The 26,605-nt window shown below is 47.1% G+C and overlaps 1 protein-coding gene across 3 annotated transcripts in view; it reads left to right on the top strand.

Annotated features, from left to right (window-relative positions):
* Positions 1-26,219, top strand: part of FUBP3 (far upstream element binding protein 3) — a 47,088-nt gene extending 20,869 nt beyond the window's left edge. Inside the window, exons 3-19 of one of the 3 annotated variants that reach the window (XM_063081726.1) lie at positions 186-216; positions 2,645-2,694; positions 3,072-3,143; positions 4,404-4,461; positions 6,443-6,605; positions 7,948-8,046; positions 10,388-10,492; positions 11,292-11,394; positions 12,220-12,320; positions 14,351-14,492; positions 18,215-18,375; positions 19,133-19,206; positions 19,514-19,594; positions 19,786-19,862; positions 22,477-22,548; positions 24,238-24,365; positions 25,384-26,219. In XM_063081726.1, coding sequence (XP_062937796.1) covers positions 186-216; positions 2,645-2,694; positions 3,072-3,143; positions 4,404-4,461; positions 6,443-6,605; positions 7,948-8,046; positions 10,388-10,492; positions 11,292-11,394; positions 12,220-12,320; positions 14,351-14,492; positions 18,215-18,375; positions 19,133-19,206; positions 19,514-19,594; positions 19,786-19,862; positions 22,477-22,548; positions 24,238-24,365; positions 25,384-25,392 — 1,526 coding nt within the window. In that variant the 3' untranslated portion in view covers positions 25,393-26,219. Of the gene's footprint in view, positions 1-182; positions 217-2,644; positions 2,695-3,071; positions 3,144-4,403; positions 4,462-6,442; positions 6,606-7,947; positions 8,047-10,387; positions 10,493-11,291; positions 11,395-12,219; positions 12,321-14,350; positions 14,493-18,214; positions 18,376-19,132; positions 19,207-19,513; positions 19,595-19,785; positions 19,863-22,476; positions 22,549-24,237; positions 24,366-25,383 lie in introns of all 3 variants that reach the window. The other 2 variants (XM_063081725.1, XM_063081727.1) reach the window with 2 other exon arrangements.
* The last annotated feature ends 386 nt before the right edge of the window (positions 26,220-26,605 follow it).

Here is a 26,605-nt window from a genome sequence, read left to right as displayed (position 1 = left end):
CATCCCCTCCTGTTTCATATCGTATAACACATTCATTTCAACCACTGAGCCTAAATTGCTGTTTGCTTTCTTTCTGCCTTTCTGTTTTTTCCCCCCTGAAATGGTAAGAACTTGTGTAAGGATGAAGTTAGTTTATCCATGCTAATGCTTTGATTTTTCTTTTCTCTTTCTCTTTGCCACAGTAGGTAACCAGTTAGGGGCCTTGGTACATCAAAGGTAAGCAGTGGGTTATGTTTTATTATTTATTGATCATTTCTAATTGTTTATTGATCCACCATCTGTACTAGAGTGTTAGAAAGTCAGAGGTTGAGAGTGTGAAAAACCATGGACTCTGTTTCTTTAAGACCCAAGGTTTTTGCTAGCCCTTTCCAAGACTGTGAGCTCACAGAACGAACTGATACAAGATATTAAAAATCAGCCGTTACTGTACTTAAACTTAAAAAACTTTTAGAATGTTGGAGTTCCTCTTTCTGCCAACATACATTTTCTTTAAAAGAAGAGAATGTGAATTTTTCCCTTCTAGTTTTATGGTTACAGTGTTTTATGAATCCTTAACCTCTTCACTTGAGAAAAGATGTCCTGAAGTGTGAGGTGTAGGGCTCTCACCAGAGGAGGAGTTTGGTGCTCAAGGAGTACAGGTAGGAAGTAGCCAGTGCATGGACTAGGGTTGCCAGAAGCCAGGGTTCCACCCCCTGTCATATCAACAGGGACTTGCCAGAAAACCTCAGCTAAGTGCCCAATTGATTCTCTGCCTCTGTTTTCCTTCACAGCCTTCTGTTAAATGTTGAGGATTTAAAGAAAGAGAAAGACCTCTGAGTTTTAAAAAGACCAGTCTGTAAGATAGGGTATTTGTGGTTACAATGTCATCCTTTAAAAAGAAAAAATATGTACAGGAAACTATGCTACAGTTTCTCTTCCAAAAGAATGGAATTTTGTGCTGTGTATCTGTTACAGTAATATATTATCCTTAACCCTCACTGTCACTGATATAATTCTGTCCTCTTTTATTCTGTGTAAATGTTTGGGAGTTTCTGGAAATCAACAAGTACCAGCTAACCAAAAGATTTATGCTGGGTTTTTTTGTTGTTTGTTTGCTTTGTTTTGTTTGTTAATGAATTAAAATAATTTAAATGAGATTGTTGTTAGTATCAAATGCTGGCTTTCTCATAAAGCCATAATTAGCCAGGATTTTACTTTCCAGAATGTTTATGCTTTGTGCATTAGACAAGTTTCAGCCTTGCATTAGAATAGAGTCTCTTCTTCCAGGAAGCCCAAAGCAGTTCATCTTAGTACATTTCATTCTCAGAGAGAATACTAAAATTGTTCTTGAGGACCGAGGAACTGCCCAAGCTTTTTGACATTTTGTATTGCACTAGTGTTGAAGCTCCTCTAGTCAGTTCCCAAGTAATATTTTGTGAGAGTAGACAGCTTGTGCTACACATGAGATGAGCAGCAACCTCGTTGCTCCATGTACAGGAGCACAGCAGAGTCAGGAAGTACATCCTGACAAAGACCCGATGTCTGAAAGGATGTGTTAGGCCAGGAGGCTCGGCATTAATGTCTGCTGTGTTGCTGATAAGGAAGCCTGGAATTGCCTGATTTGGGGGAGAACACCTATATCCCAAGAGGTAGAAAGAATCCCTTCTTATGCATGAGCCTGAGCATTGTCAGCTCCACGAAGAGAAGTCTGTTTGCTCGCATCAGAAGGATACAGTGGCAAGTGCTATTTATGCTACTGCATTTCTTCTAAGTGCTGTACTTGCCCTAAAAACATGTACTTATTCATTCCTTCCCGTGATGGGTAAAAATCCAGCTGTGTGAGAGATGTTTAAAAATGCTTGCCTTTTTTTTTTTTTTTTAAACTACTCGCATTTAGCTTCCTCCTAAGGTAAATGTTTAGATTTAATTGCTTTCTGGGGTGTTGGGCAAATTGGATATTGTCCACAATATACTGTATGGCACATTCGAAGGTTTGTTTGAAAGAACCAGTGTAGTAACTTGTTGTTGTTGTTGTTGTTGTTGTTGTTGTTTAAAAAAGAGGCACATAATGGATGGGATAGCATTTAACAGAAGTACCTTGCAGAGTAAGTGAGGTAATTATTCTGCCCTGATCAACATTGATTAGGCCTCTGTTGGATACTAGTTCCATTTGGGGTGTCTCACCTTAAAAGACATAGATAAATTATAGAGAAGCTCGACAATAATAAAAAGATTGGGAAACAAGGAATGTTGAAGAAAAGTTGAGCATCTCTTCATCTAGAGAGGACACCGTAATAGAAATCTAAACATCTCCCAAAAGGGACCTGAAGTCTCCTGGGATTGATGACCCATTTGTTAGAGAGGATCTAATAAGGTACAAATTAAGCAACACTGAGAATAAATTATGAAGGAAAGGCAGTCATTAGAGGAGTTGATGGTTTAATGAAAACTAGAAGTTTCTTCCTTTGACACAAGGAGATGGTTGACCAAAGCATTCATTAAATGACACTCTTGTAGATGATTGTGGATTTGTTGGCCAAATTGGGCATGATTTATTTTACTCCTTTGTCTTGCAACATTGCCAGTATGGGAAGTTTGAGAACCTAAAATGGCTGTAAAATTCTGTATTATTCTATAGTTTTTCCAAAATATTCTTTGTTTTTAGGGCAGTAATAACAGAAGAATTCAAAGTGCCTGATAAAATGGTTGGATTTAGTAAGTATCTGCATTATCCACTTCTCTCTAATTCCTGCCTGTTCTTTTCATTTTTGTTTTAATCTCGCTCGTGTGAGTGTCTCTTGTAGCAGAATGCTTTTCGCACTGCTCTCTACAGCCCCGAAGTGCTGCGGGTCTCTCTCCTTCCCGCACACACACCCACCCCCCCACTTGAGCTAGAGTCCCCGCTGTCTGCTTCCTTTCATGTATGACTGCTGCTGGTGTAGTACCCAAAGGACTGAGATGGGCTCACTGAGGCCACTTGACCTCAGTGCCGTGAGCCAGGTATAGATGTTTGTTGAATTAAGGCGTTCATGCGTGGTTAAATAAGGCATGGGGGGCATATATATATTCTGACCCTGTTCAATTTGTTTCAGTTATCGGCAGGGGAGGTGAGCAGATTTCACGGATTCAAGCAGAATCTGGTTGCAAAATTCAGATTGCTTCAGGTAAGAGTTTCTTTTTTCATAGATCTCAATTTGATAGAAATCAATATTTTGCATAATTTTCCAGATTTATTACCTTTGCTTATTGCTTAGAAGTTTAGGGGCATAGGTAAGTATATGTGATTGGTGTTTTCCTTGCACTTCTGGAGTTGGACTCCCAGATGAAAACCAGAAAGACCAGAGCAAAAGCAGACCCAGAGGCAAAGCCTCCTATCTGGCTTCTGGGGAAGACCCTCCTGCAGTGCTGTGGCCAGGTGTAGCTCCTTCCCAAACACCTGCTGCTCTAGGATCTGTGTTTTCTGCACCAGAATGCTATGCCAGACATAGTGGGGCCTGCAGGAGTCCTGTGGCTTTGGGGTCACTCCTGGGAACTGCATGGTAGCTCCTCTGTATTAGACCACTCCTTTGTGGCAAGAGGATAGCTAGGGGTTCTGGCTGAGTTAGCACATGTTAAACACGTTACAGAACCTTTCCCGGTGGGTTGGTCTTGACCATGCAATATGGAGAGAGACGGATTGAAGAGTAATTTTTATTGTATTTATAATTTTATCATTTAATTTGTTTGACCTCTTTCCACTGTGGAGGAAGGGACTTGGAGGACATTTGACTAGTGAAGTATTTGTGGTTTAAAAAGATACTCCTAACAGTGTCTTGAAGGTAGTAACTGCTGTTATCTGTTTCTGTTCCACTTTTGAGGAAGGATTTTAAGAAGCAAATTTTTTTAGGAACAAAGTAAAACATCATGTGGTGTTAGAGAGTAAGATTTTCCTCTTATCAAATGGCCCAGAGCCAGTTCCACATAGATGTCACTGATCTCTTGGGATATTTATGCAATAAATGGTAATAATCCTAATGTGCATATCATTAAATTTCTTAATAGTGTACCTGGAAGCTATTTGCAAATAAATGGCCATTAAACTGCTCTACAAATGGAGAAACTAGGGAGTAGCACAGTGAAGTGACTTAGGCAGTTATTAGCACGTGAGTGGGTCAGAGAAGAAGCTGAGACTGGTAATTAGGACCAACTCATAAACCTCTCCTGCGTCCTCTCAGCTTCCCCTGTGGGACTTGTTTCCACTTTGAGAACTCAGGGTGGAGCTACCGGCTTAATATTCTATCCACAACTGTCCCTTTCTCGGAGACTGGGCTCCTGTGGGACTGGTGTAGGAACCAGCCCCAGAGAGACAGTCCGTACACAGAGGCAAAGGTACACCATTGCCTGATGCCCACCAACACACCTCACCTTCTTGATTCTTCTTATAGAGAGTTCTGGGATTCCAGAGAGGCCCTGTGTACTTACCGGAACCCCAGAAAGTATTGAGTAAGTTTATTTTATTTACTTTTTCCTTTCACTCTTCTTCCTCCTTCCCCACGTGGGGAGAAATGGAAGGGCAAAACTGTCATTGAACACTGTTGATTGTGCTGCAGTCTTTCCACACAAGTAGGTGCTTCTATAGGAAAAATATCTGGGAGGTTGCCATGCCAGGGAAGTTTTCTTTTACCTTAAATACACAAGATGTCCCCGTATTTCCAAACCTTACAGAAGTTCTCACAGCATCTGCTTCATAAACCAGGGTCTTAAGAGCGTACATTCACCTGCCTGAACGCGCGCTAATCAACTTACTTCTTCCTCATTAATACCTCCTTTACTTGAGCAGGTCTGGATTAGTCTGCTATTTTGTGAACTGCTGAGAATCCCATTACCCTTCTCATATTTGTGAATTAAATGAATCGATTCTTTGTGGCCTCTGCTCCACTCAGAGGGCCATGTAGACCAACGAAAGGGTGTCTTGACCTTTGGGGCCCTTGCAGTAGCCTTAAGACTAGCATTGTTTTCCTACCCTGGTACATGCATGCTCAGAGTCTTGCATCAGATGCAGGCCTCCTACATCCAAGAATTCCTGTGGAAAGGTGATATGCTGACTTAAAGCCTGCTCACTTTCCTTTTTCAATCTACTGAGTAGCGTTGCATTTAGGGACAGGGGTGCTAAGATTATGTCTGGCTCAGTAGGTAGGGTTGTTTTATTGTTTCCATTTCTCAGGGAGTCTAGATGAGTTTAAATTCTCTTGTTCTGCTGTAACATTGCAAGCAGTGAACCAGAATAAATATCGCTGGCAGGTGTGCATTATAGGGCAAGCTGGATGGTTTTGCTGGAGTCAAGGCATTTTTCTTCCAACACAGGTTAATCTAGTACACAAGCAAAATATTAAAAAGCTGCTGTAACTGAGAGGATACACGAAGCTGATTCTGTACACAAAGGCTCAAGACTACCAAAGGCAACGTCTGTTTCCTACCTTTGTCTTCTTTCTTCCTACTCTTCTAACCATTTATGCTTCATGCCTATGCAAGGAGTTGAAGCAATGGAATTATAACTTTTAAGAGGAAACAATTTCAGTTTCTTCAGTGAGCAGTATAGCCAGCTTGTTTAGTAGCTGAATTCTCTATTAGAGAAACAAAAAAATGGATTGTGGTGATTTACAGAGTAAATACTGCAAATAACAGCCACGGAAGATTCTGGTGCAGAAAAGGAAATTGGCCCAACAGATGACCTTAGTAGGCTGAGTTGCTGTTGCAACATGGCAGTTTCCCTCTCCCACCTCCAAATAAATCAGCACAAAAATGCATGACACATAAAGTTCAGAGTCCCCACTTTGCTGACGTGAAAAGCACAAAGCGGGAGTATATGGGCACACAACTGCATCTGGGCACTGCCACCCCTCTTTCCACCTCTTGAAACCATTCTGGTGATTTGTACCCTTAGCTTAAAAATCATAGAGCAGTTTTGTTGGTTATGGAGAAGAAATCCGGAGTTTGGGAGTTCAAATGATGCCTACTAACCCTTGCTTTCTTTCTTCCCATCTTTCTCATTGCTCTCTCTCCTGCCCTTATTTAACAAATGTGTATTGAGTGTATGCTCTGTGAGAAGGGTTGTGCTGGATTGGGGAACAGGGGGATCTGCAAAGGGAAAGAAAGTGGTCTCTGCCACCAGAGCAGCTGACAGCCTAATAGGAGAAGACACATGTTTGTGGGAAGCACAAGCAGAGGGCAGACTCAGGAGGGGCTGTGTCTGGCAGCAGCCCACTCACTGAGGCTCTGTGTCGAAACGCTGGCATTGCGATGTGTGTTGCTTTTGAATTCCAGCTTAGTAGCGTGGCGGATGGCAAGGAGACCTCCGGGTTGTGGGGGCAGGAAGTGGAGCTGGATGGGGCCGCCTAGACTCCTTCACGTTTTCCCCAGCACCACTCCCCTTTCTTATACTTATTTAATGCTGGTCCTCTTGTGGTTCTTTTCCCTCCCAAAGACAAGCCAAACGGCTCCTGGGGCAGATTGTGGACCGCTGTCGAAATGGACCTGGCTTTCATAATGACATAGACGGCAACAGCACAGTCCAGGAGATTCTTATCCCTGCATCGAAAGTGGGTCTGGTCATCGGCAAAGGAGGGGAAACCATAAAGCAGTTGCAGGTACGTGAGCCCTGAGCAACACAGAGCATCCGGCTGCCCTGCAGCAGGTCTTCATCCTCCTGGGCTCAGAGGTTTGCTTAGCACTGACTTTCCTCATTGGGCTTGCTTTGCACACCGTGATGCTGACGCCACCCTCCAAACCTCTGCCCAAGAGGTATCACGTTCAGCAGGAGAGGCTTCCTTCATCCATTTGACAGATATATTCTGAACATGTACCAGAGTACCAAGTACCAGGGTAGATGTGCCCTGACAACAGCCCTCAGGAACTTTGAGCAACCACTGTGGCAAGGGATTGCTTTTACCATAGAAGGATGTCCCCATACCAGCCAGCCACCCAAAAAAAAGAAAAAGAAAGAAAAGGACAGCATCTCATTTAAAAATAGAGTGTTGCAGGCCTGACCCACTTTTCCCCCTCATCAGTTGTGTCATCTTAAATATGCGCATTTACCTTTGGAAGGTGCAGGGTTCTTGTCTGTGAAAGAGGGGAAATGCCGAACTGGCTCTTGTCATGAAGCTGAAATAATACCCATTCTTTTATATTTTTATGTAAGAGCCTTTTACTGAGTAAGTGCTCTATGAACATTAGCTACTGTTAGCTCCAGAATCCCCTATCTGAGATACTTGGGGCCAGAATTTAACACCCCCAACAGGTTCCAGGGCTGCATCCTATAGTCAAATGCATGTTTCCGTAGCTAAACATAGTAACAGTCACACTCAATGAGAGAAAGGCTAGAAATACACTTCCATGAGTTCAGTTTTGCTGCCAAATTCGTTGTGAACAAACTTCTGTTTCAGAGCTTTGGGGCACTTGCAGGTGAGGGGCTGTGGCTTGCCTGGTGTGCTCTCTCATACTCCAGTCTTCGGATTGTGGAAGGCATCCTCAGGCAGAATCAGGAGTGGAATCTGAGAACTTAGGACTGGGCATCTTAACAAGTGGCCCCCACTCAGCAGCTCTGGAGCCTCAGGCAGCTTACTTCCAGAGCCACCTTCCTCTGGGCGTGGGAGGGTGGCAGCACTTCCCTGTCACAGTTGTGCCCATGTTCTAATCAGCTCATGTCTGAGTACTGGGCTCGGTGAGCATTCAGTGCAAAGAGCTCATTAATGATTGAGTACTCCAGGGACCTGAAAAAGAGGAAAGAGAATACTTTTGGGAAGTAGTTTTGCCTATCACATTTGAACATTGTCTAGCAGGACCTGTGTGTCTGCTTTCCCAGAAGCCAGTTTCACAGGCCAGGTCAGAAGGCAGTGCCTGGTGGTAGGTGGGACATGGGCTGGCTTGTTGTGCTGTCCTGCATTCTTACTCATGACAGTGAGGGCTGTGCTGGTGTGTGTTCCCCTGCAGGAGCGTACAGGTGTGAAAATGGTCATGATCCAGGACGGCCCGTTGCCCACAGGAGCAGACAAGCCTCTTCGCATCACTGGAGACCCATTTAAAGTACAGGTAGGAAAGAAACCATGGCATGGGCGAGTCTTGGATGAGGGGCTCTCACTTGGTGGTAGCCTAGAACTTTTCTCTTACTCAAATGATTATAAAACTGGATGCTCCTTTATTTAAGGTAAGCTGTTGTCCTACACCAAGTTTGGTGATGAAAAGAGTCCAGGGTTGTACTGCCCAACACTGAAGCCACTAGCTACATGTGGTTATTTAAATTCATTCCAATTAAATAAAAATTTAATTCCTCCTTTACCCTGGCCATATTTCAGATGCTCAGGAGTGACATGAGGATGGTGGCAACTGTCTTGGACAGCTCACATGGAGTGAGCAACTGGCCAGCCATAGGATGCAGTTTTAGATTTGCTGACCTGTGGTCAGCTCAGATGCAGCCTCTGTTTGGCTTCCATTTGCTTGTTCTCTCTCTCTCGGCCTGTTTTGCAAGCCCTTCAGCTGGGGTTGGAGGTGAGCAGAGGTGCCAGAACCACATGAGCATGCCGTCATGGCCGGCATCCTGTGCCCAAGCCCCCGGGAAGACAGCCCCCCTTGCTGAAAGCAATAAGGGACTCAGTGTTCAGTCACCTGGGGTGCTTCCACCCTCCAGCTCTTTCTGGTAGCAGGAAAGCAGGTGAGCCGTGGGTGTACAGTTGTGTCTGTTCTCCTTCAGAGTAGCTCCAGGATGATGGGCCTTGGTGAGACAGGCCCCCTTCAACAGCCAGTCCTCTTTAGGAGCATTGGGGTTACCTGTCCTGGCAGAGTGATTCCCCCAGTTCTGCTAAACTGGTCAAGACACACATGTAACATAATAATTTTAGAACAGGATTGAGGGCCAGTGATGGGCAAAGGTCTTTCCTTGGGAAGGCTCTGGTCAGTGGTGCATCCTCTCGTTTCCTTCCTTCAGGCCAGGATCCTCCAAGTGCCTGCCTCCCCCAGAGCTTCCAGCCTTCTTTCAGTATAAACTGGTGGGCTTTCCCAAGAATCAGAATGCATCTAGTCTTTCGTCACTTTGCTCACACAGTCTGGCTTGTGTATTCTGCTGCTATATGGCATAGAGCCCCAGGCCTGTTGGAACCATGTGGGCAACAGGGTGCCTACCTTCCGGCTTCTCGCCCCCACACGCCCTCTCTGTCTCAACTTTTAAAATTATCTTTTGTAGGAAAAACAACCTAAGCAAAGAGTACTTCATTGACTTCTTATAAATTTGCAGGAAAATAATTATATCTTAGGATTTTTAGTATTTTTTAGTATTAAAACTATGTGTAATCCACTTTTTTACTTGGGAAAAGCAGTCTGCTGTATTATAGGGTAAATTATTGTTGTTTTATTTTCTCCCTAACTTTTTGTTATGAAAAATTTGAAACACCCAGAATAGTTTAAAAATACAGGGAATACCTGTGTACTCTCAACCTACCTAACATTCTGCACTGTGCTCGTGCACACACTTGTGTGTGTGGTTTTTTCCTTTACCATTTGTCATAAATGACAGATGTTATGACTGTCTACCCCTCAGTCCTTTAGCATGTGTCTGCTAAGAATAACCAGGCCTAAGATAATTAATATTAACTCCATAACATCATCTAATACCCAGTTCATACTCAGATTCTCCAAATGTCCTAAGACTGTAATTGCTATTTGGGGTTTGTTTTGTTTTGTTTTGTTTCCAGAACCAGGATTCAGTCTCAGATCCCACGTTACCTTGAGTCGTTGTGTGCAGCAGGTCCTTAGTGCAGATTCCTGGGGGACTGGTGCTGGGGTGGGCTGGCACACGTGCAAGGATAGACTTACCAAGTGCATTCTTTTGGGAGAAGACAGTTGATCTGCTTCGGATGCAGTCATATCCAGGAGGTAGTCTTGCCAATTGGTAATTGAAATATTTTAGCTAAGAAATAAGAATTCTGCATGGCAGAAGCTATTTTTGTGTTCCCTTGGCTTGCGTTTTCTCTTTCCCATCGAGAGAGCCTCTATGATGTGAAGTCTTTGTAAAGACTTCCTGAGAGAACCTGCCATCAGTTGGTGCTCTCAGACAGCCCTCCCTGCCGGAAAGAAATGGCATCAAGAGATAGGAATCAATTTCCAGCCACACACAGACCCAACTGTGGCTTAAAAGGTGGACCCTTATCTGTGTGGACATTTTGGGCCACGTGAAGAACATGTCATTTAAGTTTCGATATAGACATTCCTCGCTAGCAGCCTACCCATGTCCCAGAAGTAGTAACTGAGTTCTCCACAGCTGAGCGTCTTCTGAACCTTTAAGCCCAAGTTGGGAGGGTTTGATCTTGAAATTTCACCTTGTGTTGTGTCTTTTTTCAAGATTTTTCCCCTATGATGCCTTTTATTTGTGTTTATGCAGCAAGCGAGAGAAATGGTACTAGAGATCATCCGAGACAAAGACCAGGCTGACTTCCGAGGTGTGCGCGGCGATTTCAGCTCCCGCATGGGAGGAGGCAGTATAGAGGTATGCTTAACGTACAGGTTAGTAGGCAAAGGACAGTATGTTTAAAGTTGTAGGTCACACTCCTGTTAGCTCTTTAACCTTGAGCAAGTCATTTAATTTTTATGTCATCTGCAAAACGTTAGGAATACACCTACTTCCCAGGGTGAGTGTGAGGACAGAGTAAACCCGTAGTGAGGGGGGCTGTCTGCATTTCAGGGCCATTCTACCTGGTTTTGAGGTTTTACTTTAAAGGATAACCTACTGCCCAGATAGAAACCAAAGTCCTGGTTTTTTTGGTAGTCTGTGTTGTGTTTGTATCAAACTTGGAAGCCTGTTTTATTGATGAGGTGAAATGGGATCAAGATCTATCCTTCAGAATGAAATTTTGATATATGCTACAACATGACCTTGCAAACATACGCTTAGTGCAGTAAGCCAGGTACAGAATGACAAGTATTATGTGATTCCACCTATCTGAGGTACCTAAAATAGGCAAGTCATAGACTAAAAACCGAATAACAGCTACCAGGGGCTGCGGGGAGGAGGAGTTATTGTTTAAAAGGTAGAGTTGTTGGGGCTGATGAAAAAGTTTTGGGTTCAGTTAGTGGTGATGGTAATACAACATTGTGAACGCACTTAATGCCATTGAATTGTGTACTTACAAATGGTTAAATGATAATATGTTAACGTATATTTACCACAATAAAAAAAAAGAAAAAAAAATACATTTTAAAAGACCACTAGTATAATTAATGTCTATGGTATATTTATGCAAAAAGATTTGTAAAAGCTTTGATGAGGTTTTATTCTCTGTGTTTAGGTGTCTGTGCCTAGGTTTGCTGTTGGGATCGTAATAGGAAGAAATGGGGAAATGATCAAAAAGATCCAGAACGATGCTGGTGTGAGGATTCAGTTTAAACCAGGTTGGTTTTGATGATTCCCCAAAACCTGTAGTGTTACGAAGAATTATGAAACACCTAACAAAACAAGGCTTTGTTATTGGCCCTTATGTGCTCGCTGTCTTTCTTTTTCACAACATTCTTTACCAAATTCCCAGCCTAAGTTTCTTTTCCTGGTCTTCATTTCTTTCCTTGGATATATGCTGGCTTGGTCACCTTTCTCATGGCAGAATGCTCTAGGCTGGGGGTTTCCAGGCCTATTTTTTTTCTTGGACTAGTAAAACTCATAGCATTTACAGCTTTTAATTTAGCCCAGTTAAAGACTTTGTAAAAAACACACCATTATTTTGATTTCATGAAAGTAGAGATAATTTAAAACCACAGAGAAAGGACAGACATCTTAGAATAAAGGACAGTCCTTTAAATTTTATAAATTTACCTTTATGAGCAAAATTTTGTACATCATCTGTGTTTTTCTCATTTCTCTGAAGACAGAAAACCAATATGGTGGGCTAACTTTTGGAGATTATTGCCAAAGATTCACTCCATTTTTCTTGGGGGGTTTATTGTGTTTTTTTTTTTTTCAAGTTTTGTTTGGTTTCTTTAATGATATCTTTTTTAAATGGCTATAATTACCTAAGAAATGAGTATTGACCTGGAACATGCAAAAAGCTGTAATCATCTACATTTTCCTGTCAAAATAAAGCATTCCGAAAGAGTCCGTGGAGCTAGTGATATTCTATTGCTCCTTTTGACACTGGTAAGAATATTCATCATGAGTCAGATTGACCTTTGTTTCCTTCTCATGTTGAGCTTTTTCCTGATTCCATCTCTCACCTGGTTCCGCAGATGATGGGATTAGTCCAGAAAGAGCTGCACAGGTCATGGGCCCTCCAGATCGGTGTCAGCATGCAGCGCATGTCATCAATGAGCTGATCCTTACAGCCCAGGTGGGTCCAAATATCTCACCCACAGAAGTGGAAAGTGCTACACAGGGCCTTCAGGGCAGCAGCATAGAGCAGCCACCTTCTCTCAGATCACGTTACTGGAAACCAGTGTCTTCTCTACATCTGCCTCTTTCCTGCCTTCATTGTTTTTCCTGCTAGTTTATTACTCTCCTTCCTTGATTACCCTAGAAACTAGATTTTCTTTACACAGTAAGTTTCTAACAAAAGTAAAAAAGTTAAAAAGTTTCTGATCAAACTATTTGAGAAAATACCATGCAGATTGCCAAGTTTCAGTCAAGTATATTTAATATAAAACTATATTAAATGAAGTCTAATCTTAGAAAGCATTTCCAGGTCCTCCAAAGTTCTGAAACTGTCTTCATGCGCTAGGTCTCATGCACATCTTTGGAATGTGAGCAAGCTTGTGTGATATTGTTGTCATCTCCTTTTGAACACCAAAAACACCACCTGCCTCCATTGTGACTTGTGCTGCTGTAACTGATGGTAGACTGGCATGTTCCCCTGCTATGTAGGACTGAGGAAAAGTTTGAGAATGACTAGAGCTAAAGAAAAAAACAATAGACTGGAAATAGTAGTTTCAGTTCTGCCATTAGCCATGACTTCAGACAAGCTTTTGAACTCTACAGGCCTAGTTTTCTCAGCAGCAAACCAGGAAGTGCTCCCTATGTGCTCTCTTAAGAGCTATCTGGGGGCACTTACTAATATCACACATTTGTAGCCCCCACTCCAGATCCCCTGAGTCAGAATATCCAGGAGAAGGGCTTGGGTTTTAACTAGAGTCCCAGGCATTCTTAAAATTAGATACGTTTAGAAAACAGCCACTAAATGATTTCTAACATCCTTTTTGGTTTGTGAACCTAGCACTGCAGTGGCTGTGAAGTGTTTCGGAGAGAACCTTGTCCTCGAGATCTGTGACATGCCCAGAATGTTGGCTCTGTGTGTGTGTTTTAACATAAACCCCTAAAATTACCTTGTTTACTTGTCAGTTGTCTCTCATAAAAGCAGAGTGCAGGGAAAAAGCACTCCAATTATCTCAGCTTTCTGCTGGTTTAGATCCTGGGTAAATGTTCAGTTTACTCTTAACCGACATGAGGTGGTTTTTGCCAAACATTTCTTCACTGTGTTGAAAGTGTGTTCAGCTTCTGTCTTTCCTGAAATAGCTCTTAGCTTGCCCAGGTTTGCCTTCAACATTTAAAAGATTGTAAATACTGCAGCTCCAAAGCAACTCAGAGGACAGAGGCTGGAATGAGACATGTTGTGCTCTGAATAAAAGGAATCTTCTGTTAGGTGCTGAGGTTAGGCTTTGCTTTCTGTGGGGTGAACAGTGATTTAGAGCTTCAGCCCCAGACCATGGGCGGGAGGGCCTGGCCACTTCCCTCCATCCCTCCCTTCTGAAATAGCCCCAAGTGGTCACTCTCGAATATATTTCTTCTTTTTCTCGGCAGCAGGACAACCAGTTTTTCTTTAAAATCTTTTTATCTTTTTTGCCTGTTGAAGTGCGTGGTGTTCTGACTCATGCAGCAGTGGCTGAACTGTTCTCTCTGCAGCCTGGCCAGGCTGCTTGAGTCACTTTCTAATGCCCATCGTGCTTCCGTGTCTACTCTGGCTTCCGGTAGGCCAAGCATTTCTTAGCCACAGGAGAGAGCAGCCTCAGTTTCAAGAACGTCAACTGTTAATGCCTGTAGATTAGGGCCCGGTAATTAAATCTCCAAGGAAAAGGCTGTTGGGCTTCAGACTTGGAGTTTATATCTGACTGCCTGTTTTAGTTGGATATATTTGTGCTGTTTATGTAACCACATGCATTTATCTGCACATGTCGTCCTTCTCGAATGCACCTGTGATTTGTGTTAATTCTGGTTTGAAAGAGCACTTCAGAACCTGAAATGCGAAAAGGTGCTCAGTGCTAATGTGTGGCATTGATTACATCCTGTCACTTAACCTCCTCCCTGGAGGAGATGAAAAGTGGGCTGGTGGCAGTGGCAGAGATAGTCATAGAGCCTGCTTCCTTCCAGGAAAGAGATGGCTTCGGAGGCCTGACAGTAGCCAGAGGAAGAGGCCGCGGCCGTGGTGACTGGAGCGTGGGAACCCCTGGTGGTGTCCAGGAAGTTACATACACAGTGCCTGCAGATAAGTGTGGCCTCGTCATAGGCAAAGGTAAGAGGGGCTGCTGGGATTTTACACCGCCCTCCAGCTATTGCCCTGAGGGAGGACAGGTCCTGGATAGCTCCAAAGCATGAAGTGAAGTCTGTTTACTGCTGCCATCTGCAGCTGCCAGAGCCGGGGGCCTCAGTTGCCTTCTGCTGGCACCCTGCTTTGCACGAGTCTTCTCTGAGGCTGCTAACTTGGCCTGTCATTACAGGGGCAAAGCGAGTTTTTCATGATCGAGTATGAGTAGACCATAAGTAAAACCCCCTGCCTGTTGAAGCAGTGCAGGTGTTGAAAAGATGCCCTCTCTGCACGAGATGAGGGGCCTCAGAATGTTGGTCCGTCAACTGATTGGTAATTAACTCACCTCTAGGAACGTAGCGGAACAGTTAAGATGATGTCCCCGGTGCAGGTTCTTTCTGACAAGTAGGTCACCTCTTTTCCTACTGGATTTGGGTATTTGGTCTTTGCTGATACAACATGTGAAAATGGTTTTTATACTTTCAGCACATTTACTGTGAGTAACAGACACCCTGTGGAGCGAAATAAAAATTGATTTGTTAGTTGTTTCTAGGCATTTTAGAGAACATTAGGTAGAAACTCTTGTTAATGGCTAATATAGCTCCTTCCTGTTCTTCAGGGAGAAACAAGAGGGTGAGCAGGCAGATTTCTAGGCCACTGGTACCAGTTCAGCCCAGCTGACCTCGGGACCAGGCTTCTACGAGCAGGGCTGTGGGACCCTTCCCCTGCAGGGCAGCAGGCTCAGCTTCCCTGGGACCTCTAAGCCAGGCCTCGCTTCCAGCAGGGCACTCCCTTATGGCCTTGAGTTTTGTATATTTGCCTTCGTTATGTATTTGACAGCATATGGAGGAAATAAATACAGACTTCTCCCCAGAGTTTCTCAAATGTCTTTGATCACCAGATATCTCTTAGCTGTTTGAGGAGTGCTCGTACTGAAGCGAACACGATTTGGGAATGTCCTCACTAACAGAGAGGCTGCTCCAGCATGTGCCCAAGAGCCCAGACAGGGCTGGGGTTCCTCCTCACCCTCTCGTCCACCTCTCAGATTTGCAGTCATCCCTGCTCATGCACAATGTGTGCTTTATGCTCTTTGAAAACGTTTATCTCTGTATCCTTGTCATCTTTTAGATTATTAACCATTCAAAGATGGTAGGAACAAAGCGAGATTGTTTTAACTTTCTGGCAGGGTGCACATGCTGATAAGGGTTTCATGGGCATGGCTAGCTGTGCGCGGTGCTGCACTAAGTCCCTCGCAGTGCCCAGACATCAACGTGACTGCTGTGAGATTAAATCAAATTGGTGCCTCTGGCTTGAGCATTGGATCTAGGGCTCTTAGCCTTTTGAAAACCATTTTGTTGATGAAGTTTTCATTTGAGTGTCTCCCCTCTGCACCCTGACTGAGCCTTGCTGTCTTCAGTGAGACAGTTCCACATAGTGCACCTTTGGTGTTCACAGAACAGCCTCTCCTGGAGGGTTTGTCCTCCATAAAGTCATCCTGAGCAAGTCCTAGAGGCCAGTGACAAGAGAATGAAGCGATAACTGACACTGTGCCCAGGATCAAAGAGCAGCCTCAAGAAGCCAGTGAAAGTTGTGTTGGACGTGGGAAGGCCTTTCCATGTCACACACAGCCGGGCCCTGCTCTCCCTGGGCTCTGGTCCTTAGACAGACTCGGAGGCTCCCGGGCCCCTGCTAGATTTCCATGATAAACACAGACAGCAACATTGACAGATAGTGCGGCCAGCCCTGCTCCTGTCAGCCAGGCCTTTTAGCAGGTTTGATTAATTGCTTTACGATTTCACGTCCAGCCAGGGGGCCACTGGCGGGTCGCTTCTGCCCCCCATCAGGTGGAAGAATGGAGCAGGCCACTGAATGAGCCTGTAGACAGCCACCATGTGCCAAGCTGGTGACCTCATTTTGAAGGAAGATGAACTTAAATTAACTCCTTCCGGCCCCGTGCAGTTCTGTGGCGCCTCCTCTCTGGGGCCGCTGGTCCAGTGCAGATGGGGAAGGCTGGGGCTTGCTGGCTGAGCTTGCAGGGCTCTGGGTCCCCACTACCCCACCCTCTCATGCTCTTGCCTCCAGAACAAATGGCATCTGGGTAGAGGCCGGCAGGATTTCCCCAAGTGTTGGGTGTGCCTTTGTTTGCTCTTCATCACTCCCCCAAAACTGCTCACTTTACATGGTGTAAAGAATATAAAATCCATGACATCTTCTTAAACAGCAGCAGAGGGCCTGGGAGGGGCTTGCACCCACCCAGAGGCAAAGCAGGGCTGTTGGCAGGATAAGTGCATCTGGCCAGGATACTAAACACAGGCACCTTTTTTCTGACACTCTAGCAGTACTTTAAAGAAATCATGAACACAAGACTTTGTTTTGTTCTCTTTTTTATTTGCTTTTAATTTGAATCTAATCCAAACTAAACCAGCATACTACTCAAACCACAGTTGACCAATTTCCGTCTTAGAGTGTAAGGGCTACTAAAGCTGCCTTCAGGAAGGGCCACAGAACCAAAGCTCTGTTTCTGCCCCTTGACCCCTGTAAAGTCCTGTCCTTCTTTCAGGATGAGATGAGATGCAGCTTGTGCCTGCTCTTAGTGTCCCCTCCTTGCCTACTGGCTTGATGGGTTGTTCAGGTATGGCTTTCCAGCAGTGGGGGTGGGGTGCAGGTTGGAGTGTTTAAAGGATCGTGGACTGTGTTGCAGGGAATGGCACGTGTCATTTTTAGGATTCTTTTGACTGTGGGTGGGAAGGGTGGCACAGACACTGGCTCTTCGCTTTTGATCATCCCGTGCTCCCTATACCAGATTTTCAACAGATTGCCTTTTTCTAATTTTGCAAAAACTCTGTGCTGTGAGTTTTCCTTGTATTCTGTCTCTTCCTACCTCCCCCCTCCCCACCCTGTTGAGCAGAGCAGATCTGTAAATTCTGTGAAATTTCAAAAGAAGAATGGAACCATTGTTACACTGGTGGAGCTTTTGTTACGCAAATTTCATTAAGAGACTGGGACTCTCACAGGTTTTTCAAAGAGTCCAACTAAATTTTCATTAGCCCCGCTCTACCCAGGCCTCTGTGACCCCCATGCTTGGACTGCCTCTCTGTCTAGACCATGGAGGATGCAGGGACTTGAGAAGTGACAAGATGGGATATTAAAGGCCTAAGTGGGCTCCAGGCATTGTTGGGGTCTGGCCATTCATTTGACTGTGCAAGGAAGGAGAGTGATGCGGTAGCCCATGCCCAGGCTGAAGGCCCCCATTGTGCCAGGGAGGGGCCATCAAGTTGCCATTCTTGAGCTGAGAAGGGTAAAATGCTTCTCCTAGGTGGAGGGCCTTGGCTGGGCTGGCAGTACCGCTAGCTGGCCTCCAAGGGGAGGCTCCATTGTGTGCCACAGGCCAGACCTGGCTATTGGGCCGCTTGGGCCCGTGCAGAGGACCCTGAGATGGAAGGGCACAGGTGCTGCCTGAAGTCTGTGGCCTAAGCCTGGCTTTGAGAGAAGGCCCAGCTTTACTCCAGACAGCTGCTTTTACAAATGAGAAAGCCCTGATTTTGGTTAGAACCGTTTTAGAGCAAGTAGGAAGTACTTCTCTCTACTCTGAGGGCAAGTGCTAACGTGCGACAGGTCCCCTTTCACCCTCTTCTGGAGCCAAGCACTGCAGAGCCTCTGGGGCTGCCAAGATGCCGCTTACTCTTCTGTCCCTGTTTTCCTGCCTGCAGGGGGTGAGAACATCAAAAGCATAAATCAGCAGTCAGGAGCGCATGTGGAGCTTCAGCGGAACCCCCCTCCCAACACCGACCCCAGCCTGCGAATATTCACCATCAGGGGGATTCCTCAGCAGATCGAGGTGGCCAGACATCTCATAGATGAGAAAGTTGGCGTACGTACAAGGTCCTTTCCCCACCTGGCTTACTAATAGCTGGCCTTTCTTTTGGATGTCCAAGGTACCTGTTTTCCCCCAGAACCTTGTGCCTTTCAGTCCTCACATCTCATGAGGGTATCCACCTCCCGCTTTGCCAAGGGGGAAGGGTGGAGACCCGTGGAATACCAAGGCCAGGCACAGAAGCAATGGAGGAAACCTTCTGGCAGAACTGCCACGGCCACAGCACCCCGTCCCCAGAGCCTTGTCCCCAGGCTTAGATGAGCAGCTGGGCATACCTTCCCCTGGCCCCTACCCCCACCCCCGCAGGCACTGCCCTGGTGGCCAACCCTGCAGGCAGTGTTCATTGACTCTGGCTTTAGTTTCAGGAGCCTCAAAGCAGATAAAGAAAGGGAGTGTTGATGGAGGACAGATTGGCCACTGCTCACCTCAGTGGGGACGTAGAATGGCAGAAAGAGCCTTGGGCCAGCCTGAATTGACGGGAGAGTCAAGCAGGTTGGTCCCTCCCCAGGGTGACATGCCAGGGCAGTGGTGGTGCCAGTAATGGCCTTGTGGTGGTATTGGTCACTTGAGGGGCAGAAGCCACTTCTGCAAATGAAGTCCACTGTGGGGAAGGAAGGCTAGTGTGAGTGCCTTAGGTGTCTTCACTTCACTTGACTCCGTGTCCCCAAGAGCTGGGGTTTGCCTTGGGGTGGGCCTGGAAGAGGGCAGAGGCATAGCCAACAGGAGGTGAGAGCTGCCTGTGTGCCCACAACAGGGTACCAGCCTTGGAGCGCCTGGAGCCTTCGGACAGAGCCCCTTCAGCCAGCCACCTGCCGCACCTCATCAGAAGTGAGTCTCCTGCGTCAGTCTTGACTCCCAAGAGACCCTCCTTTCCAGCTACTTCTGGGGAGTGCTAACCACAGCCAGAAGTGCTGGGTGTGGGCGGGACTCCCTTCTTTCCTCTCACCAGGGGTCCCTGTGGCCTGTCCATAGCTCACTGGCCAGTACAGGGTAGCACCTCCGCAGAGGGCAGAGGGTCTTCCAGTCACTGCCAGCACCGCCAGGGGGCTCACTGCCTGCAGGGAGGGGAGCTTTGCAGAAGCCTTCTCATTGTCAGGAGTTCAGCTGGCTGTTTTTGTTTTTCACCTTCTTTCAGTACCTTTCCTCCGAGGAGCTCAGGGTGCTTCCCAAACATTGCTGCTAAAGTAAACGGAAACCCCCACAGCACCCCTGTGAGGTAGGCCAGCTGCTCTTATTCCAGCTAGGGGGAACCAGGACTAGGGATGTCACCTGTTTGCTGCCACCAGGCATGGGGGCCATTGTGCTTGGCTGGGGTGAGGGAGGTGAGCAGTAAAGAGGGAGCAGTGGGAGCAGGAAGGGAGGGCATGTGGCCCGCACTGGAATGAGCACCTCTTTTGTCATCCGCAGTGGTCCTCCAGCCTTTCTGACCCAGGGCTGGGGCAGCACCTACCAGGCATGGCAGCAGCCCACACCGCAGGTCCCAAGTAAGTGACACAGGAGGTAGTGGGTGTGCACCCTCCCAGAAGGGCTGTGGCCAGGGGCTGAGGCCCATAGAGCCTGTGGGGCTGGAGGGACTGAAACACCCTCGTTCCAACTCTTGGTCTCTCGCCAGAGATGTCGGGGAGCCTCCTGGGGTACCAGGAGCCCCTGGCAGGCCCCGTACCAGAGGAGCATACACGTGCACACAGGCAGGCTCCAGAGGAAGTGGGACCAGCCTCCAGTTGCGGTGGGGACTTGGTGCTGGCTCTCTCCTGGCCTACCTATCCTTCTCAGAGCTTCTGCCACTTTTGCTTCCCACAACCAGGGGTCTGTGTGTGTCATTTAACCCGAGCCTCTCCTGCCCTTTCTCTCCACCCTTTGAGAGAGGCCCTGCTCCTGGCCCAAAGCTCAGTCCCCTACGTCCTCGCGCTCATGCAGCCCCTGCTTGCTGGGCACCCTCCCCACTCCCCTCCTCTTGCCCAGGGTGACCAACTACCTCTCTTCTGTCCAACATCTTCCTAGGAAAGGGTTCTTTCTAGCTCCTGAACTTTTCAGAAAGCAGACGGTTAGAGGATTAGCTCTGTTGAGCGACACCTGTCCAGTGGTAGTAAAAGGGAAAATCCTTATGTGGAATCAAACCCACTTCTCACTGTGTCCCCCACACTAGCTACAGGAGTCATCCTTGGGTTTTATTGCTGGTACTGCCCATCTTACGCAGCCTTTATAAAACAAAGCAAAAGCCCTTCCCTTAGTAGGATGCAGGTTCTTTTGATGCGTCTGAAGTTGCTGTGTGTTTGCAAGCCTTCAGTGTGTCTGCAGTCTCCCCGCAGCATGCCGGGTGGCAGGACCAGTATTGCCGCCTTGCTTACAGGGGGCTGAGCCCACTTCCTAGGTTTCTGCCACTGTCCCCTTGAGCAGAGCCCAGAGGCCAGTGCTGCATGACCTTAGGCACATCCCCCCTTTTCTGGGGCTCCACTTCTGTCGTCTGTAAAATGAGAGGTTGGGGTTTGATTTCTAAACTTATAAGCTCTGAAATGGTATGGTTGTGTGGTTTTTTTCCCCAGTACCTTATTATGAGACGTTTCAGACACTGTGGAGAACTGCACACTGCACACCGGCACACCACCCAGTTCTCCCATTGCCAGCTCCCTGTCCTTGCTTTGCCCCAGAGCTGGCACGTGTTTTGTATCCGTTTCTCACTCCGCTGTCTCCTCACCTGGCAGCGGGAGGTGTCCCACAATGGTACTTGGATGCTGTTCTGATCTGAGGACACCCCCAGGCAACAGAGTGGCTTGATCAAGTTCTCATTATGGCCCTGTTGTGCCAAGACAGAGGACCCGTGAGAAGCCCTGGACTCTGGGGACTTTGAGGCCTGAGAGGAGACAAGTCCCTTCCCTTCGGGGAAACTGCCCCTGGGGGCACATTTCTGCAGAGGCTGCTGCAGGCACAGGCAGGCCAGGCAGAGCTGACAGAAGCCAAGGGATGAGTGAAAGAGAACGGGAAGAGCCTGGCCTTGTTGCCGGCACGGCAGCCTTCGCCTTGTCTGCCGGGCTTTGCTTGTCTGCTCATCCAGGGCTTTGGGACTTGAGAATTGGTTTAGGTTTGTGAAATCTTGTTTGGAAGCAAAGTCCTTCTGGCCGCATCCTCCGTGTCTGAAAGAAGAGTCTTGTTGCACATGTTCCTGACTCATTCTTCACTTCCTGTCCTGCCCAGGTGGGAGGAAGGGGAGGGTGTCTTCTCCCCTCTTGTCCTTCCCCTTCCTCGTCTTTTCCCAGCCCCACAAGCACGTAAGTCTCATGATGGTCCTCTTCCCACACTCCTCTTCGGGCTCCGGTAAACTAACTAGCAAAGAAAACGTTTCGTTGTGACGTGTTTAGTAGCACGTTCTTGCCACCTGCTGCAGACTGTAACTCTTCCAGAAGACACTGAAGGAGGTTTTTGTGGGCCGTAGCAGGTGGGAACTTGAGCCAACCTTGACTTCGGCAGAAAGAATGGTCCCGACTCTGCCACTCTGGTCCCCCACACCCAGTGTATCTCCTCCCACCCCCGTCTTCACTGTGGACAGCTTAGGGGTACACCCAGGGCCCTGCGGGAAGAGGAAAGCCGGGACACCGCACCCTCGTCCTCTTCCCTCTCCTGCTACCCCAAAAGGCCTGAGGCGCCTCTTGTGGCTGTTGCCTTCCCTGTGTGGGCCCCTGCACTGTGCGGACCTTGTCTTGCCACCATCATCTTGATTACAGTCTGCACAGTTGTCCTGCGTGTTCCCTGCAAGCCTGCTTGTCCCTAGGTGCAGCCTTCAGTCTTTGAGCAGAAGGGCCAGGTGAAGAGTGTGCTTAGTGTCCCTTGGGTCCTTGTCCATTGGAAGGCCGGTCCAGGGCTCCTGGAAACAGTGGTCCCTCTGGCCCGCAGGGCTCTCTGCTAACCCGCAGCCTCAGTCTCCATCTGCAGAGGGTCACAGTCCCAGTTGCACCCCTCCTCCCACAGCCAGCGCTGCCACCGTCTTCCAGGCGAGGGCCAGCAGGGGCTGGAGTGAGTGCCAGGAGCCCCTGCAGTCGGTGGCCGAGGGCCGAGGCTGTGAGGGTGGCAGGAGGCCTCACTGCTTTTGTGTTCTTCGCACAGGCCAGCAGAGCCAGCCGCAGAGCAGCCAGCCCGACTACAGCAAGGCCTGGGAAGACTATTACAAAAAACAGAGTGAGTGCAGCAGCCGCCTGGACAGGCAGGTCCCAGTGACAGTCCCTCAATCCGTAACTTCATCGGCCATGGCTTGCTGTCACCTTTTTTTCCTACCGTCTTCCCCGTGTGACTTGATCTTAGTACTTACCTTCATCTCCCTCCTGTCTGCCAGGGGCGCCTGGTGTGGTCACTGACCACTGAACTGCACTGCCTCCTGGCAGAGGCCTGCCATCCCCTCCCCTCCCCTCATCTCTGCTCTCCCCTGTGGGACTCTAAAGGGCCTGGAGGTGGGCGTGGTGCCTGTACGTGTGGGCATGGCGCCTGTAAGTGTGGGTGTGTGTCTGGCCTGGGCTGTCCCCTCTGGAGCTGGACAATTCCCATGGGTGCTCCTTGGCCTGGATGCAGAGCAGCCAGGCGTCCTGTCCTCTGTTTGTCACTGTTGCCTGTCTCTTTTTGGCTGTTTCAGAGCAGGTGAAGAGAAAAGAGGAGGTGAAGCTCAGGGAAAGGAGCCTAAAATTGGAATAGGTGCTAGGTTGTTTTTCTTCTTAAAGAAAGCCCGTTTTCTAGGGCCAGCCCGTGGCTCACTTGGGAGACTGTGGTGCTGATAACACCAAGGCCATGGGTTCGGATTTCTAGATAGGGATGGCCGGTTGGCTTATTTGGGAGATCATGGTGCTGACAACACCAAAGTCGGGTTAAGATCCCCTAACTGGTCATCTTTAAAAAAAAAAAAAGAAAGCAAGCCTGTTTTCTTAACTGTACCATAAACTAAACTAGTCTTTTAAAAGGGGGAAAACCTAACAAGCAAAAAGAAACCGTGGTGAATTGTTTAAAATTAGTACTAAAACCTCTCTATATATTCCAAAATTACTTTACCCCTGAGTATTTGGGTATTGTCTAAAGAGATGTTTCACACGTCTAGCATCTAGGTATGTTACTTTATAGTTGGAAGAGCTCGGGTCAAAGGCTGTCAGAGAAACATTCACCTTGGTATTGGAGTGATTGCCGGGTCGATAGCCCTTCTTAGGGTGTGGGTGTCAGGGAGGTCATGTCCGGGGGGGGGGCAGGGAGGAGGAGCCTGGTGAAGCTTCAGATGCCCAGTCCTCTGCAGACCTCCCAAATCCAGATTCCCAGACACACGTGGGCCTGTGTTTCAAACTTTCCACGGGATTTAGATACCCTTCACAGGCACCCAAGCTGGGCACTCCTGTTCGTTCTCTCTGTCTCTCTCTTTCTGTCTCTCTCTCTTTTTCTCTCTCTTGTCCAGCACTGGGAGCTGATGGGGTAGGTAGGCAGATGTATAGAAAGTGCATCTATAGAGAGAAGACAGTAACACTGAGGTTAAGGGCTTGGTTCTCTGTACTGGACAGCCATAAAAAAAAAATGGGGGCTGGCCGGTTGACTCAGTTGGTTAGAGCACAGTGCTGATAACACCAAGGTCAAAGGTTTGATCTCCAGCGGCCAAAAAAAAAAAAAAGAGAAAACAGACATGAAGATTTGTGTTCACATAGGGCATAGCAGGGACCAGGCAACAAAAGGCTGACAGCACTTTTTGTAGTGAGCAGAAAGTGAGCACTTCTGCAGCGCCAAACTGCACAGCATTATAGCAGCTCCCCGAGTACCAGCCTTCCAGCCGGCCAGAGGGAGGGAGGGGCCCCCAGTGCGTCCCCACGCCTGTTAACCTATGTTTCGTCCTTTGTCAACCAGGTCATGCCGCCAGCGCTGCTCCTCAGGCCAGCTCCCCGCCAGATTACACAATGGCCTGGGCGGAGTATTACAGACAGCAGGTCGCTTTCTACGGGCAGACACTAGGGCAAGCGCAGGCCCACAGCCAGGTCTGTAGCCCATCCCCAGCACTGCTGCCGCTTCCCAGTCCAGCCCTAACCCTTCTCCCAGCCTCCTGGGAGAAGGTTGGCCTGGTCTTCCAGTAAGAGCACTGGCTGTGGAGGAGCAGCACCGGCCCTAGGGCTCCTCAGCATGGCTGCTGTCTACTGAGCACCCTGCTGCTGTCACCTGGTCCCCTTCTTGGCTCCAGAGAGAAAGGGTTGGGGTCAAGTGGGGAGGAGAATTGGTTGGGCAGCCCGGACGAGGAAGTGCCTGGTCTTCTCTGAAATCCAGGCCCCAGTCCTCAGTGCTGAACTGTACTTCCTGCCTCTGAGCCTCAGTTTCCCTGACTATGAGAGTGCCAGGCTTAGAAGATTCTGGCAAAATCTGGTACTACGAGTAGGGACACGGGGCATGCTGCAGCTGCTGTTCTTGCTGAGGCAGGTCTGGGCAGGCTGCCCGCCTCACCCCAGTCAGCAGCGAGAAGGGACAGCAGGGGCGCGAGTCCTGCCTGAGGGCGGGCGGGGCACCAGCTCCACAGGAACCTGGAGGGCTCTGTCCATTCAGGCCAAAAGCAGATTTCTTATTAAAGTAGGGAAGAGGGCCACGTGCTCCCACAGGGCATATTTCAGGTGACCTGATGCCGGTCAGGTCCCCACAGACAGCGAGCCAGTTGCCCCTGGCCCTGGACTCCAACCTGGGTGAGCATCTCACTGCCCTACTGGCTGCCTGTGCCCAGGCCTGGGGAAACAGGTGTCAGGGCTGGTGGTGACCGAGGAGAAACAGTCCTCCCACGCTGCCCGATGTCCCCTGCAGAGAGAGAAGCCCCGGGACCTCCCCTTCAGGAGAGGTTTTGTCCAGGCCAGGCCCCATGATGTGAGGCCCCGGGGGAGTGCTTGGACATGGGCTTGTTCGTGTGTGTCGGCGCCTGTCATGGAGCCGAAGGGGAGAGGGTGACCTGTCACCTCCCCCTACACACGGACTTGAGGATTTCCTGTCGCAGGCTAACTCTGCCCCTTCCTCCCACAGGAGCAGTAGACAGCGTCCTCGTGCCTGGTTTTCCCCTCGAAATCGTTGTGAAAGAAAACCTATTTGTAACAGAGGTTTTTAGATATGCAAACCTTTTGATGAAGAACATTTGTTTTGTTCTGTGAAACACTATATTTAGATTAACAATTTTTCTAAAAATTGGGAAAATTAGTTACTAAAAATTGCTTATAATTTTGTTTCATTATTTTTGTTTGTTATTTCAAATGTGTAAGCTCTGGGATTCTTTTTGGAGCAATACCTGCAAATTCAGGCACCAGAATGTGCCTCAGAGCAGTGACATTTCAACATCATGTTTTTTGTTTTGTTTTGTTTTGTTTTCGTGTCTTTTTATGTTGCAACAGAAAGTGGCTTGGAAGTCTTAGGTGGTATGTAACAAATTCTTTAAAAAAATTTTTAAACAGTATTTAAATATTCTTTAATGTGTAAATTCATTAAATGTTTTACTTCTAATTTCTTGTATCTTGGCTGTCTGGTTTTATTGCATTTTTTAAAAAAACTGAACTATTATGTATTGTAATTAATTATGTGAATTCTGATTGAGACAGATAATTGTATTGCTGTCCAACGGGGAAGGGGGGTGCATTTTATAGGGTTTGTATAATTTCTAGAGTTCTAAAGGGGTAATATAAAAATGTGTTCATGTGTTTAGCCTACTTTTCTTCATGTCTCCATTACCGGCTGCAATTGTGTATCTAAGACCTCCAAGCTTGTTTTAAAAACAAAACAAAAAACCTTTCTCTATTCTCTGAAATATAAATAGTGTTATTTTTAATATTAAAAAATTCAATATAACTTTTAACAAACACTGTGGAACATTAAACCGTATAAAAATGTAGTAACTATTTTTTAATTCCAAGGTGTTTTTTGCTTTTTTCTTTTAAATATTTTCTTAATATTTGTCAAATTAACTAGATGAATAAATAAATCTAGTATTAACCACAGAATGAATTAAATAATTTTGATTTAATAAAAGGGATAATATGATTTCCGATGTTTACTGTAGTGTATCTTGTACAGATAACATGTATTTTTAAAGGAAAAAAAACGGAATTGAAGCTATTTTTTCTTGCATTTTTAATTGACCTGAGGGACATTCCGTTTGAAATGTACTGACGTTACAGTTTCTGGTTTTTTCTTCTTATTTTCCTTATAATGCTTGAAATGTCTAACTATTAAAAAGGCAATTGGAAAATGTTATGCA

Source organism: Cynocephalus volans, chromosome 17, assembly GCF_027409185.1.
Source record: "Cynocephalus volans isolate mCynVol1 chromosome 17, mCynVol1.pri, whole genome shotgun sequence".
Lineage (NCBI taxonomy): Eukaryota > Metazoa > Chordata > Mammalia > Dermoptera > Cynocephalidae > Cynocephalus > Cynocephalus volans.
Note: the sequence above shows the minus strand (reverse complement) of the source record. Positions and strands in the feature narration are given on the sequence as shown.